This window comes from Rhea americana, unplaced genomic scaffold, assembly GCF_003343005.1.
Source record: "Rhea americana isolate MKP2758 unplaced genomic scaffold, rheAme1 scaffold_11, whole genome shotgun sequence".
In the NCBI taxonomy this organism is placed as follows: Eukaryota; Metazoa; Chordata; class Aves; order Rheiformes; family Rheidae; genus Rhea; species Rhea americana.
The window spans coordinates 9,787,275-9,800,952 of NW_028185150.1; the positions used below are offsets into that span (position 1 = coordinate 9,787,275).

Here is a 13,678-nt window from a genome sequence, read left to right on the forward strand (position 1 = left end):
CGGCCGCCGCCGCCGGCCCGGCCCGCGGGCACCCCGCAGCCCCCCGCCCCTCGCCCTCCTTTTCACGTTTCCACCTACTTTGTGTTAGTAACACGGCATAATTTCTCGTGCAAGCTTGTCCAGTCCGAGGACTTTCCAGAAGGGCTTTAAAACGCGCAGTGCCGCACTCGGTGCGCGCTCCCCCGTCGGGCTTCGCTCGCCCCCCGCGCTTTAGCGCAGCGCGCCTATGGCTGGCTTCCCTTCGTCTTACTGATGTGTGCTGGCAGCTCTCAGGAGCTGGGTGCTCACATCATCGCTCACCGCCGAAACGTCCARGATCGGCAGAAGGCACAGCAGCTCAGTTTTCAGGCCAAAATACGCAGCGTCGCTCTGCAAGTCTTACCAAGACTGTCTTGAAACCTGAACTTACCGAAACTGAACTATCCTTCAGACTGGAATTCCACAGATACCAGCTTTCTGGGATCACTGATGTCCTCCAGCTGAAAAGAGAAAGGCAAGGCCGAACAGCCCTAGCAGGATTCCTTGGAGTCCTGTTCCTTGCCCATCGCAAAGCACTAAAGTCACAAAGAGCTCCTTATCTCCTTGCTTTGCTGTTAAACCCAATGAGAGCCTCTCTGAAAGCAAACTGTAACACTCCCATAGTATCAGATCTGTGAAACAAAGTCACTTGCAGACTCAGAAGTTTTCTAAAAATTTGTTCATTGTTAACTATAGTTAATTATTAACTACCAATTACAATTTAGTGAGAGAAGGCAGATTATTTTTCAGCAGTTGCTAAAGATTTTACGTTCCCAAAGCATTCTTCATTCAGACTGTTTTCCTCCTGGTAAGGTGAATAGTCTGTTAGTGTAATTGCCTGATACAGAAATTAAGATAAAGAAGGCAAACAGTGCTCTTCGTGAAGGCGCTGGACTTTGGAAGGAGGCACAGTGAGCAGAAAGAGCCTATTTTACTGACAGCAAATACCAGAATGCATTCAAACGTTATTTTGAAAAGGCCTGCTTGTAGCTCTAGTTAATAATTAACGTGCATGTGCATACACTGGTCTGTACGTGAGTTACAAACTGAAAGCCTCAAAGAGACAGACCTCCCCCCTCAGATACAGAGAAATCTATGATCAGTTAGTAATACAGTATCAACGCATTCGGGTGGAGTGGATCAAGACATGAAGAGTGGAAATTTAGTCTTACTTCCAGGTATGTGTCACTTCTTTTTTTGCTTTACACAGTGCTGGATCTCCGTTTCCTTAATGTTTAAAACTTTATGTATTACTTTTCTTGCTACAGAAAAAAGGAAAATATTTACTTTCATAATAGTGGTATTATGAGGCTTAGTTAATGGTTCTAAAATACTCTAAAGAGGAGTAATACTGTTGACATTTTTAAGCTTTTTTTTCCTTTTTTTTTAAATAGACTAGTAAAGAACATTGATGAATAATAGAAGAGCCTAGATCTAGAAACTAACAATGATTACAAAATTATTGTAATACTGATCACATAGTGTAATTATGACAACAATTTTTAGAATAATTCAACAAATTGGAAAAGGCAGCAACAGCATGAAGTAGCTTGTTTTAAATAGCTATTATTTCCCTTTCTAAATTTGGTCACCCTTTAACCTGAACTCCAAAGAAAATTTGTAATTAATAACAGTTAAAAACTTCTGTTTGTTCGCAGCTCTGTGTATCCTTTCCCCAGGGAAGGAGTCTCCATGGGTTATCCTCCCCTGTGGAGGTCATGAATCTTCTCTTTGTTCCATGACTGCCAGCCGTGCAATTTACATAAAAGAGTTTGGGATAAAAGGGAGTATCACTCCAAACAACTTTTTCATATCTTTAAATAGAAAAACAGCAACAGACTGGAACATCCATGTCATTGGTTGCAATTCTAAATAATCGTGTGCAGTAAATTTAAAATATCATCCCCTAAGGTGCTGGGACATGATGCAGCTTGCTCTTAGTCGCCCTGCCAACATCACAGCAGTTGGGCACTGTTAATCTCTTCCCAATAGCCTTTTCTCCTGCCCCTCCCATGTGTCCTCTTTTATTCTGAATGTTCTTCCAGATATTTTGGCAAGCCTCTGCCTTCCTTCCAAGGACTCACTGCTGCAACTCCCACACATTTCAGAATGAGGTTAGCACAATCACCATGATAAACCATTAACTCAAAGCTGCAAAACAAACCTGAGTCAAGTAATCAAACATAAACCTCTCTCCAAATCCCCCTTCCCTTATTCAGCTATCATCACTTCAGGACAAGTCTTTATTCTATTTATTGAAGCAGCTAAAAGACTTAGGGGTTTCTGAGGAAACAAGTTGGGACAATTCCATTTTCTGCAGCAGCTTTGCAGGAAGAGGTAAAATTCCTTGAGAATTGCCACAACTAGAAAGGAAACGGACCAACGAACCCTAGACAAGCATTTGCACACCAGTTTCCCATGAAGTGATGGTTGTCGTTTGTGACAAACGCAGGCTGAGGGCAGTTGTCGCGAGCTTAACTCAACTGTGTGGCTCAGCAGAAAACGATCAGGGAACTCACTGGCACGCAGGGAACAAGGGACCTTAGCTCAGGAAGAAGTGGTAAGACTTTCAGACTGCAGGTCAGAAGCAAACACAATTATCACATTCAGAAAGAGGTTTAGCTACAGGTGACAAAAACTCTGGCATACTTAAAAACCCCTCTGCTTTCTCCACCGAGTCCCTACTATGGTTATCCAGTACAGCTACAAATATCAATACTCATTCTTCAAAGGTATTTTCCCTTTGGTATGTTTCCTTTCACTGAAGATGGAGCAATTTGTTTTGTAGGAATAAATGCTGCCAGAAAGGTAGCAATTCTAACTATCTGTAGCAAATATCAAAGAATTTTCTTTTAGCTACTTCTTTCGAGAGAAGCAAAGCTAGTCATGATGTAAAGTGCCTAACTATGGGGCAATCTGTTGATACGAAGAAGACATAGAAGTATAAAGCAGTGTGGAAGACTTACCCATTTTGGGGGCAATACACAAAATGCAGTATTAGGATCAGAGCTCCTCTTGTGCCTCCACTCTACAGCTGTGAAGACTGATGGAGTCTTTGCCCATCACTACAACTTGATACAAGCCCTAGAAGAAAACATATTTCCTGCCCTAAGATTCACATTGTACCTTGAGACAAAATCCCCTAGTTCTGACTTACTGATGACATTCATCTTTGCCAGCCAAATTAAATCCAGTTTTTACTCAGCTACATAAAACCGGGAAATTGTTTGTGTAAGTAGCAGTAACGTTATTGTTGAAGGGGAAAGCATTTCAAAGGTGAAAGTCTAAGTGCTTGTATAAAATCCATGTTGACTAGCCAAATTTTGATCTGACTCCTTGCAATAAACATTTTTAAGAAAGTAAAAGAATTAAACACAATATGCATGGCTGCAGTGTTTTTTCTTTATCATTATAGACTGAAATATCACTTTCATATAACAAATTCCAAATTCTACATACAACTTTATTGTGGTGTAAACAGTTGTTCAAGATGAAAGGGAATGGCAGATGAACCTCCAAATATGTGTCTGATTTATATTAATGAATGTAAGTTGAATGCAAATCACATAAGAAAGTAATTTTTTAAAAGTCATATGTGACTTGTGACACAAGTTGTATGTGATTAAACAAAAGGAAGAATCAGGAGTAAGTACCCTTGCTTCAAATATTAGTTCAATACTGTCTACAAAGATGCGTCTAAGTAAATGAGCTTTTTCTAGTTACTGAGAGATTGAGCTGAATTATTACTGTTCTTCATATACTGCAAACTAGTTTTACTGTTCCAAAAGTTTAAAAAAAAAGTTCTAATTTTAGCTTTGTTTTGAAAAATCGCATTTTTTAGTCTTTTCTACTCATAGCAGTTGCTACTCATGGAGAAAGTCACCTTATCTAATAGAGATGTATTTTCAGAAAATTGTCATCTTTTTTATTTTGAATGAAAACTATGTAAACACTGTGTGCACAATTAACTGGCTCCAGTGAAACATTACTTTTGCTCTATTTAATGGTGCGAAGTAGCTGGTAACAAGACTTGTGCTTCAAACACAAGTGCTGGGCAATGATGCTATATAGCTATTGTTTCTCCATGTCAAATTATTGCACCCGTAATAATTCTAGCTATTGAGAAAATCATGCCAAGCTGGTAACACAAGCATCACAGAAATCAAGAACCAAAGAAACCCCTCCAAAAATTGGACATCTTTTCATACAAAGATAAAATTTAAAAGAATACACTTTAACCATTTCCTCAAGAATCAGTGAATAACTTTGTGGTTCCATTTAACAGGCAATTAAGACCAGTTATTGGTTTTATTACAACAGTGCCAAGTGTCACAGTGTTCTTTCATTTCACTTTTTTTTAGTTTAAGATCTGAGGTATATAATTTATTTCATTCCTATTTCTTAACAGTCTGGAATAGATTGCGCTTCATCAGTTCTAAGGCAAAAAAGGAAAATGTTTTTGCATCAGCATGGTACTAAAGGAAGCCTCATATTACGGCGAAAAATGACCTATACTCTGTTACTTATGAAATACAGAAGTACAAAAATTAATGCAAATTTTTGCTTTCATGAGAGGATCTTCATTTTGCTCAAGAAAAAAACAGTAAATAAATTATGCATTTTGACTCTTCAAAGAACAAAAAGGAACAAAAAGAAATTCATAGTAACAGAGTATTTGTACAGTTATTGCTGCACAGCTTAAACATGCTCAGCCAGCTTTTTCAGTTACATGTACTACTTACACCAAACAGAAGTGCATGCAGCTTAAAGTTTAGCCCAAAAAACATCTTTAAAGAAACTAGGAAATTAGAGAAGAGACTAAATTCTGCCACACAGAGAAAAAAAAACTCTTACTATATTATAGAATCGGTAAGGTTGGAAGGGAGATCATCTAGTCCAACCCCCCTGCTCTAGCAGGGTGACCGAGAGCACAATAGACAGCAATATGAAAATTTGTACCTGCCACATGCACTTCTTTTATCATGTGTTCAATTAGACTGTGATGCCTTACTCACTCTTGATTGCACCACACTCCCTTCACTAGCCTCATGTTTTAATGCAGCCCATATACAGTACCAGAACTCATGCCAATGCAATCCACTGGCATTTCCTTTTGGGGGGTGAAGGCCCCACCACAAGAAGTCTGGCAATTATGCCCTGTTCAGAAGTCACTAGATGGGCCAGCCCCTGCATCCAAACCAGGCTATGGACAACAGGAATTCATGACTTTCTTCTTAGCTAAGAGTAAGAAATGTAGTGATAGAAATGGACACCTCAAACATCTGTACTACTGTACATGGGTACAAATTAAAGCAGTGACAAAGAAACCCAATCTCTGAGCACTCAAGAAAAAATATGTTATTTCCATGTTGTTACACAACACAGTGATGTAACAAAAACAACAACAGAATTAAGCTCAGGTACTTCATAAACCTAGTAAGAGCTCCCAGTTAAAGTCTTTAATTTCCATGACGTAGAAAATCATCAAGTATCTTCTTTCCCAGAATATATTAAGCAGGACAAATCTAGTTTAGTTTTTAACGCTGTTGAAAATTCTTTTGATAGTAGTTCATGAAGGGATACTCTGTCATGAGAATACACCCAGTTCCGTCCCGTCCAGTCATAGCGCTTGGGCCCACTAGAAAACAAAACACAYAAAATTTAGCTACAGATTATTGCTGCAGGGCTGCTAGGAGTAATATGTATAATGTAACCTAGAGAGCGCCCAGGAAAAGGAAACAGGCTGTGATACGGGYGTGGGGAAGTGAAATAGAAAGGGTCAGGCTTGCCAGGGATTGCTGAACCATCCTACAGACGCATTTGAAAGGCGACAAGATGCATCAGCCACTCCTGGCAGGCATGAACTCCAACTCCTTCCCTTCCTTCTTTCCTCACTGAGTTCCCCACTTGCTTCCTCCACCCTCTTCTCCCCCACCTACATAATGCTGTTACCCATCAGTACTTAAACGAGCGTTTGTAAAAGGCTGAATCCATGCTGTTTATCAATTGTTAGAGTAGCATCACATGCAGATACACTAAACACAGAGCAGAACACAGACCAACATTCTCACTTTCCTTTCCAATGCAATAAAGGAATTTGCTGACTGAAAGCAAAGATATTCCCAGGCAGGAGATTTGCCTTTAAAAGCCTAATGTCCTCTGCACCCTCTACATAACTGCTGGCAAGTGAACTTGATCCTTCTGGCCTACAGTTACGTATCAAGGCAGAAACTCAAACAAAAGAAACTGGATTCCACTCCAGACTTTCCTGTCCACCTACTTCTCCACTTGTGAAAGAGGAGCAATGAGAGGCACTCATCGCTGTTAACACTGGCTGCAGAAGCTAAGAAAAGAGAAAGCAATGAAGCCCTTGGCACAGCAAGGGGTTCAGGTGACCCTTCCTTCTTGCTCTCACTCCCAGGATAAAATGCTTTGGAACTTAGACCAGCCAGTTACCGTCGCTAGGAGACAGACCATCCCATCATCCACGAACAACAAAAACACTAGCTGAACCCTGAATGTTACGAATTATTTGCAATATTAAAAGGAGTAATTTCCGGACCACTAACCAAACAAATGCTGAAGTAAATCAGAATAACTGCCAGCTTCCACTGAAATCTCCTTTGTGACCTGACAAACGTTTTGAATCAAGATTATGTCCCCGGTTACTTTATTACTCATTTCTTACTCTGTTCTTGCAGCAAAAACATGTTTACACTGTCCTACTCCTACAAAATGACAGAATGGACTAAAACCGTTCAAGAAAGTGATGCTAAGACCAGCCATTTAATCAACACATATGAAGAAAAAAATGCACTGATAAGTAACGTGAACTGTTTTTGAATATCATTAAGTATCAGTGATACGATTAACATATTAAATAACCTAGTTCTCTGACTCTTTAAAAAGGCATGCAAGTATGATTTTCTCATTTAAATTTATCATGTCAGCAAGGATCTTTTGGACTGTAACAAATGCCTAGAAAGGTTAAACACAGGGTAAATATATTTCTCATGAAAAGTTCTGAATACCTTTGTAAGTAATAAAAGAGAAGAACTAAAATAGCACATGATGGTATTATCAGAGACATTGTGTAATGTTTAAAATCCCTTTTCAGCTAAAGGAGCTACAAAAAATGAATGCATCCATACTAATGGTAGGTTACACATCCTTTTTAAATTTGTCAGCTAAATAAAGCTTTATAAACACAGCCTTAATTTCATCTAAGTGTATGCAACAAAGTGGAGCAAACCAAAGGTAAAAGGATTCAAGAGAATTTCTGTTTCTCCCATTTGAAGCAATTGTCTTCCTCAGGCTATGTTCATAAAGACTCAAAAATTCTACATTTATCATACAACTTTCCCAGATATAACATTTAATTCCTCCCACCCCCAATCACTGGCAGCAATGTTTGTTTCTTTCATTTTTTAGAACACTGCATACAAGAAATGTGTCACTCTGGACCATATATTATTTGCTAAAGTTGCAACATACATTTTCAGAAATTAGGAAATAAGTGAGCATATAGCGTTTTTTTCCAGGAAACACCAATGTTTTACCATATTACCATTAAGGAAGCACAAAAACGGATGTTTGTTGGTGAATCATATCTCACCACAGACATCGAAAAAACCTGTTAGAGAAAGTTCAGTTTATTTATTTAATTGTGCGTCTTCCTCAACTGCAGGAGCAATCAAAAAATGAAAACAGCTGATATTTTCCACAAATCCAGTATTCTGAGCTAGAGTTTAGCAAAAAATGTAGAGTGAATAAATTACAATATGCAGCCTGCCTCTGTCAAAACGTAAGTAGAAAGGCCACTGGGCCTTTATTAGGCCACTGTCTTGTCAAGTCAGATTCCCGTTAAATAAATAAATTAATAAGAAAAAAGATTCTGGGAGGTGAAAGGAGTTAGTAGCAGTGAAAAATGCCTTACTTAATATGCTGTGCCAGTATAAAAATACACCAAGMCAGAGTTCAAATTTTCTTCAGGTAAATTTTATTTCCTGTAATTGTAATTTCCCCCAAATTGCTTATCTTAGAATCTTAAATTCTATTGAGCTTATTTTGAAATCCTAATACTGCAAAACTGTTTCTGGTTTAGCAAATAATATGTGTTTTCTGAGCAACCTTCTGGGGGGTACACCTGCATCATCACTGTGAGTGCTTATCGTTCCCAGCTAGCTGGTTCCTTTGCCAGGCTAGAAGGACGGACTCCCTCTGTTCTTTCCCGGGGATAGTGGAAGAGAACATAAATTTTGGGAGGAGGAAGACAAAACAGTTTCCCACACATTTGGCTGCCCTCCCAGCTGAAACCAACAAGAAAACCTGGAATGGATGAACCCAGAGTATTAGCGAAGGTAGAGGGAACAGCTAGCCAAGGCCTCCATAAAGCACAGGAGCTTGACAAAAACAACCATTCAGAGAGAGCACATAAACATATAAAGCAGGAAATCCCACAGGCTTAAAGGGGAAGGAGCCACCCTGTTTAAAATACAAAGAGTGGTTTCGATCATAACATCATTATCTCTCTCTTTCCAACAGAAGTTTGGTTTTGTTCTTTAATTACATTATTTATTTACCCTATGAATAGGCTACACTCCACTGTATAGTGTCTTTGGCCTAGAACAGGATGTGAAAATTCTGCATTACGGAATTGTATCAGTACACTGTACTGTGTCACAGACCGCCATAACAAACCTTTATTAYACAGTTTTAGATCATGTTTTGAGTATATAATGAGGGAAAGGGTTATTTTTGAAAAGGATATTACACAGTCCATGGCAGGCTAAGAAAAAGGGAATATATTTCAACCCAGTCTTCAGGCATTACATGTGACACATAACTTACCTAGTGGGTGAGGAGAGCCAAATCTGCCGGTTTGGTGTTTGCTTATTGATTACATATGTTCCCATGTTTCCACCTAATTTAACTGTTAGAACTCCACTCTTAAATCACAAGGGAAACAAACAGATGAGAAATTAAGTAAAGTTTGTATTATGTTATTTTACAAGAATTACATCATCTACAATAGGAAAACAGCAACTTACACCCCTGCATCATATTCTCGACAACTTTCCAAATTATAATAGCTTGGAAGAATTACCATCAGATATCCAAAACTTCCATTAACACCTGTGGCAACCTGCCTATCTTTGAGTCTGATCTAGACCTTAAACTCTTCTGGTCAGGGTACGATTTAGTGTATTAGCACTATTCACATCACCACTAATTAAACAATACTCTTCAGCTTTGACTTGTCATCTTGAAAGGACTGCTAGCTCATTTTGCGAAGACTACAATATCATAACCAGTAATAAACCTTTCTGTTCATGAACAATGTAGAACCCGTGTGGTTCAAAGTCAGGCAGCTTTGCGTGTCATTACTGAACTCCTGAGCCGTGCAGCTTCACCTAACTTTCCTTTAAGTAACTGTGACAATTTCAAGTGAATAAACAAACCTCTTTGTCCAGTAATTCTGATGAAGTGCACAGATGCTGAATGACTCCTCAAGAACGCTTCTCATCTAACCTCCATGAGCTCTGCTTTGTCTTAGTTTTTTAGACCATTATGTTAGTGAACACTTACTTGAACTCTTTCTTACTCACATTTCTTAGCCACAACATGTCGTCCATGGCAGTTTCCTAAGTATATTCTAAAAAGCTGCTGTAACTCTGACAAGAGTACTTCTATCCTAATTTGAAGAGTAAGAGAATGACCCTACTGGGATTTGAGTTAATCTGCAGATGACAAAGTTAAACTATTGTTAATCTTATATGTCATCATTGCAGATCRTTGTTGCTGTATCATTTCTAATTAAATAAAGGTTAGTTTCTAATGCTGGGTTTAAAACATTTACCTACACGCTTTGCAATCCTTCTGAAATATCAGAACACACAGCTGGAAGTTTTAAGAACTTAAAATGCAAGACATTTTAACCATATTTTGAGGAATATCACTACAAGTGCTTTATACTACTTTATAAATGCCCATTAGTTCGTGGTAACAAGAACATTATTCACGAGATTTTTTTTTCCACCTGTACATTAAGATTTAAACTGCACAAAGAAATAAAATTCTAAAGATTCACAGCAGTAGCTAACTTTTATCAAGCTCGCCACCTTGTGGCTTGCTGTAACAGTACTTTTTTTTTGTTTGGAATTAACTTTGGTAAATTTGGCACCATTTAAGCTTTTATTTTTCACAGAAACTACAACATATTTTCAGGTAATCCTACAGCGCATACAACACAGGAGTACTGATAGGTGCAAAAGTAATTCCTCAGAGACCCACTGTGAGCAAATATCAAATACAATCCACTGTAAATTTACCAGAGATAAAATTATGATATGATTAAAGAAAGACATTCATGTAATGAAGCGTGTAAAAATATGAAAAGGGAAAACGCTTATCTTTTCTGATAACTTTTGTCTTAAGGTCTTTAAACTAGCTTAACAGACAACGAAGTGCTAACAGATTCTAAATAGTAATGGTTAAACAATTCACTCCTGTTCATCACCTAAATAATTATTTATAACAGTAATTCCATGTGTAATTAAAGTAACCAATAATATTTACTTAAGTGCAATAACAGAGTTCAGCTAAAAAGATGTTGTCTTCTATTCTAGCCATGTGAAATAAAAAAAGAATATTACAATCATGCAAAGTTACACATGAGCAAGTCCGAAAACTACAGAATTTTTTTTGCACAGTGCAACCCAGACCATCTGCTGCTATGCCCCAGAGCATAAACTCACATCTGACAAAGTTAGAAACAAGTAACCTCCTCATGGCAAGACATGAACAGGAAGTAGCATTTATCTAGTTTACGAAAAAAATGTGTTGCAGGCTGTAGTGCAGGAAGAGTTTGCATCCTCCTCCAAGTCATACAGAGGGCTGTGGCATATGATCAACATCATGAGTTTTATATAAAGCTAAAAAATTCCTTAAATTTGTTTATAATATGAGCCTGACAACCCTGTAGAGAAAATGAGTAGGTAGTATATTAAATGTGCCAATTAACAGGCTTTCCATTGTCCCCTGTGACAGTAGTTTTCACCCTATGCATGTTCTCTTCTCATTTTTGCAGCCCCCCATCTAAACGTTATATGCTCTACTGCTCCTCTCCACTACAGGCTGAATCATCAGGGAAGCTAGGACAAACATACTCTGCCTGGTCAAGATAAATACTACCTCTTAGCAAACTCAAAACCTGCTCTACCAATTGCATTTAACGTATATGTGACACGTTATGTAGACCTGTCCTTGCATTTTCTTGAGGGAACTGGCTGCTGATGTCAGAGATCAAAGTGAGATTAGAAAGTTTAAGGACCACTGTGAAACCACAAACCAGTTTCTGCCTCCTCTTGTGCTGGTTTATTACTCTATACTATGCCCCTGTCTATACAATACACATTTTCATTTTCAAATCATGTAACAGCAAGTGTCAAATTTTACAAAAAGAGCTGCTACACTCAATAAAACAAAAGAATATTTTTTCCTTAGCATATTTCAGCATTTTAGTAATAAAAACTCATTACATTTTAAAATGTGGGCACTAAGGAGACTAGTTTTAAATTCTCTTTCAAAGATAAGATCTATAAAAATTACAGTGGTAATAACAGAAACTTAAAAACATACCCCTAAAGAGACATCGTAGTCTTCTGGGGTAAAAGGCTTATCTGTGAGATCCTCAAAAAAATCTGCTAAGGAGTCCAGTGTTTCTTCAGCCAGTTTTTCGTAAGTGGTCTCATCTAAAGAGCTGCAAATGACATATAATCCCATAATTAGAAAGAAAAGTTTTTCTTTTGGAAGGTAGCATTTCCTCTGTAAAAAAAAGCATGACAAGACTGTGATCTTGGAGGAAACAGACATATCACATGAAATAAGAAGTTATTTCTTTTAATATAATGTAGGTAACAAAGCACCTCACAAATGGTGGTGGAATTTTGAAATTTTGGTAGAAGAGATCACTAACTGAAGAATGTGTACTTCTTGCCTTAGATATATGGACTGTTGAGTATGAGAAGGACAGAGCTGGTTCAAAATTAAGTATTTTCATAGGACTCTGTAAAAGAATTGCTTGGTTTTGAAACCCTATGAATACATATAAACATATATGTATGTTGTATGTCATGAGATTGTAAGAAAACAGCTGTAGCTAAAGCCAGAGGTTTAGAAACATCAATATCTGTATCAAATCCCCTGTCAACATACAGCATTTGACTTCTCAGCTGCAATTTCCAATGCAGTCCAGTAATTACTGGACACATTATTTAAAATGTGCTTATGAACTGATACTTCTACAATTACCTTTTTCAAAGGGTCTCAAAGCACCCTAGTGGCCATAACATAGGGGTTAAAACAGTTGTTTGAGATTGCTTCTGTAACCTTCTTTAAATAAGTAGGAAAAGGCAGTGAGAACAAAGTCTAGAGCAGTTTCTTTAATCAGATTTCACTAAATCACATTATTTTTTGCATCTGTATCAGTGTCAAGTCTTAACAGTGTGTATACAGGTGGGTGTCTCTAGTAACACACAATTCAGTGAAATCATTTCMGTTCTTGCTAACAGATACGGCAACACAACATGGCTACAGTTACCAGGAACTGTAGTGATGTGCTGTCCTTCAGTTGATAACATACGAAGTTTTCTACAAGGGAATTACAGAGATGCACTTCACACTCCTATGTCAAGGCCATCACAGAAACACCCAAAAGTGTGAAGGACTGAAGACCTTCATGTTAGGATGTAGGATGCAATTCAGGAACTTAAGAGCCATTTTAGACAGGTGCACAGTACTCACTTGACCGTCCACCTGCTGCACAAAAGGGGAGACCTCTCCATGTCACGTCACGCCAGGCCAAGGCAGAAATTTCATGTGCCTTGAGGCATATAAAATGCTGCTTAGACACCTATGTTTAGCTACATGAATTACTTCCTAAGCGTCTCTGCAAATTCATCCAAAATGTTTTCCCACAAATCTAACTTCTCTACACCGTCATACCAACATTTATATTATGTTAGTTTTATGGCCTACTGTGTCTACCAATTATTTTAAAATGCACAGCCAATATTGCTGTATGAATATCTCAATAAGATGTACCTTTTATTGTTCAGAGTTCCCGTGCTTCTTAAATTGATAAACTGAACAGTTTTGCTCTTCATCTTCGAAGCATATTCCAACTGCTGTAGAGAAGAATCCTAACAAGTAAAAAGGAATTGTAAGTTAAAAATCAAGTAATTATGTCACATATTGTCACATAAGTAGATTCCCAAAAATCATTCTAGCCCCAAGTAAAATATTTAGTATTACAAAGCCAAAATATGCAGTTATGGCCCTTAGACGATTGCAGCAATCTAACACCCTTGTCTTCTGCAATGAAGAGAAAATGAGAAAAAAAGGGGAAAACGAGATTATTTTTTGTTGTTGTTTTTTTGCTCAGCCACAGGACTSCTGAGCAGCCTCGCACCCCGGTGACAGAGGCCCCACAGCTCCCCAGGTGCCCGCCGACCCCGGACGCTTCACTACGCGCGGTCGGTGCCCTGCTGCCAGGCCACAGCACCGCAGCCCCAGCGCGCACAACTCCCGACAGCCCCTTACGTAGGAAAAACAAGATCACAGGCCACGCCTGGAAAAAACGAGGACTGATTTAAAAAAA

At 38.3% G+C, this 13,678-nt stretch overlaps 2 protein-coding genes across 3 annotated transcripts in view; both read right to left on the reverse strand.

Moving 5' to 3' along the window:
* Positions 1–137, reverse strand: part of TJP2 (tight junction protein 2) — a 64,604-nt gene extending 64,467 nt beyond the window's left edge. Inside the window, exon 1 of one of the 2 annotated variants that reach the window (XM_085313833.1) lies at positions 79–137. The gene's annotated coding sequence lies outside the window, so the exon portion shown is untranslated. The remainder of the gene's footprint in view (positions 1–78) is intronic. The other variant, XM_085313853.1, reaches the window with a different exon arrangement.
* Positions 138–3,402: 3,265 nt separating this feature from the next.
* FXN (frataxin) lies at positions 3,403–13,246 on the reverse strand. The gene is made up of 4 exons (XM_085313874.1): positions 13,123–13,246; positions 11,659–11,779; positions 8,869–8,966; positions 3,403–5,656 (listed from the first exon to the last, which is right to left on the reverse strand). Exons 1-4 carry the CDS (start codon positions 13,182–13,184, stop codon positions 5,503–5,505), a joined length of 435 nt encoding a protein of 144 aa, XP_085170000.1. The 5' UTR covers positions 13,185–13,246; the 3' UTR covers positions 3,403–5,502.
* Between the last annotated feature and the right edge of the window lie 432 nt (positions 13,247–13,678).

What these genes read in the sequence shown, in the direction of transcription:
- FXN (XM_085313874.1), bottom strand. Translation starts at nt 13,184, where the DNA reads ATGAAGAGCAAAACTGTTCAGTTTATCAATTTAAGAAGCACGGGAACT. An exon ending in ACTACGATGTCTCTTTAGGG is followed by an intron (nt 8,967 to 11,658) that starts GTATGTTTTTAA and finishes TTGTGATTTAAG; the next exon opens with AGTGGAGTTCTAACAGTTAA. An exon ending in TGGCTCTCCTCACCCACTAG is followed by an intron (nt 5,657 to 8,868) that starts GTAAGTTATGTG and finishes TTTGTTTTCTAG; the next exon opens with TGGGCCCAAGCGCTATGACT.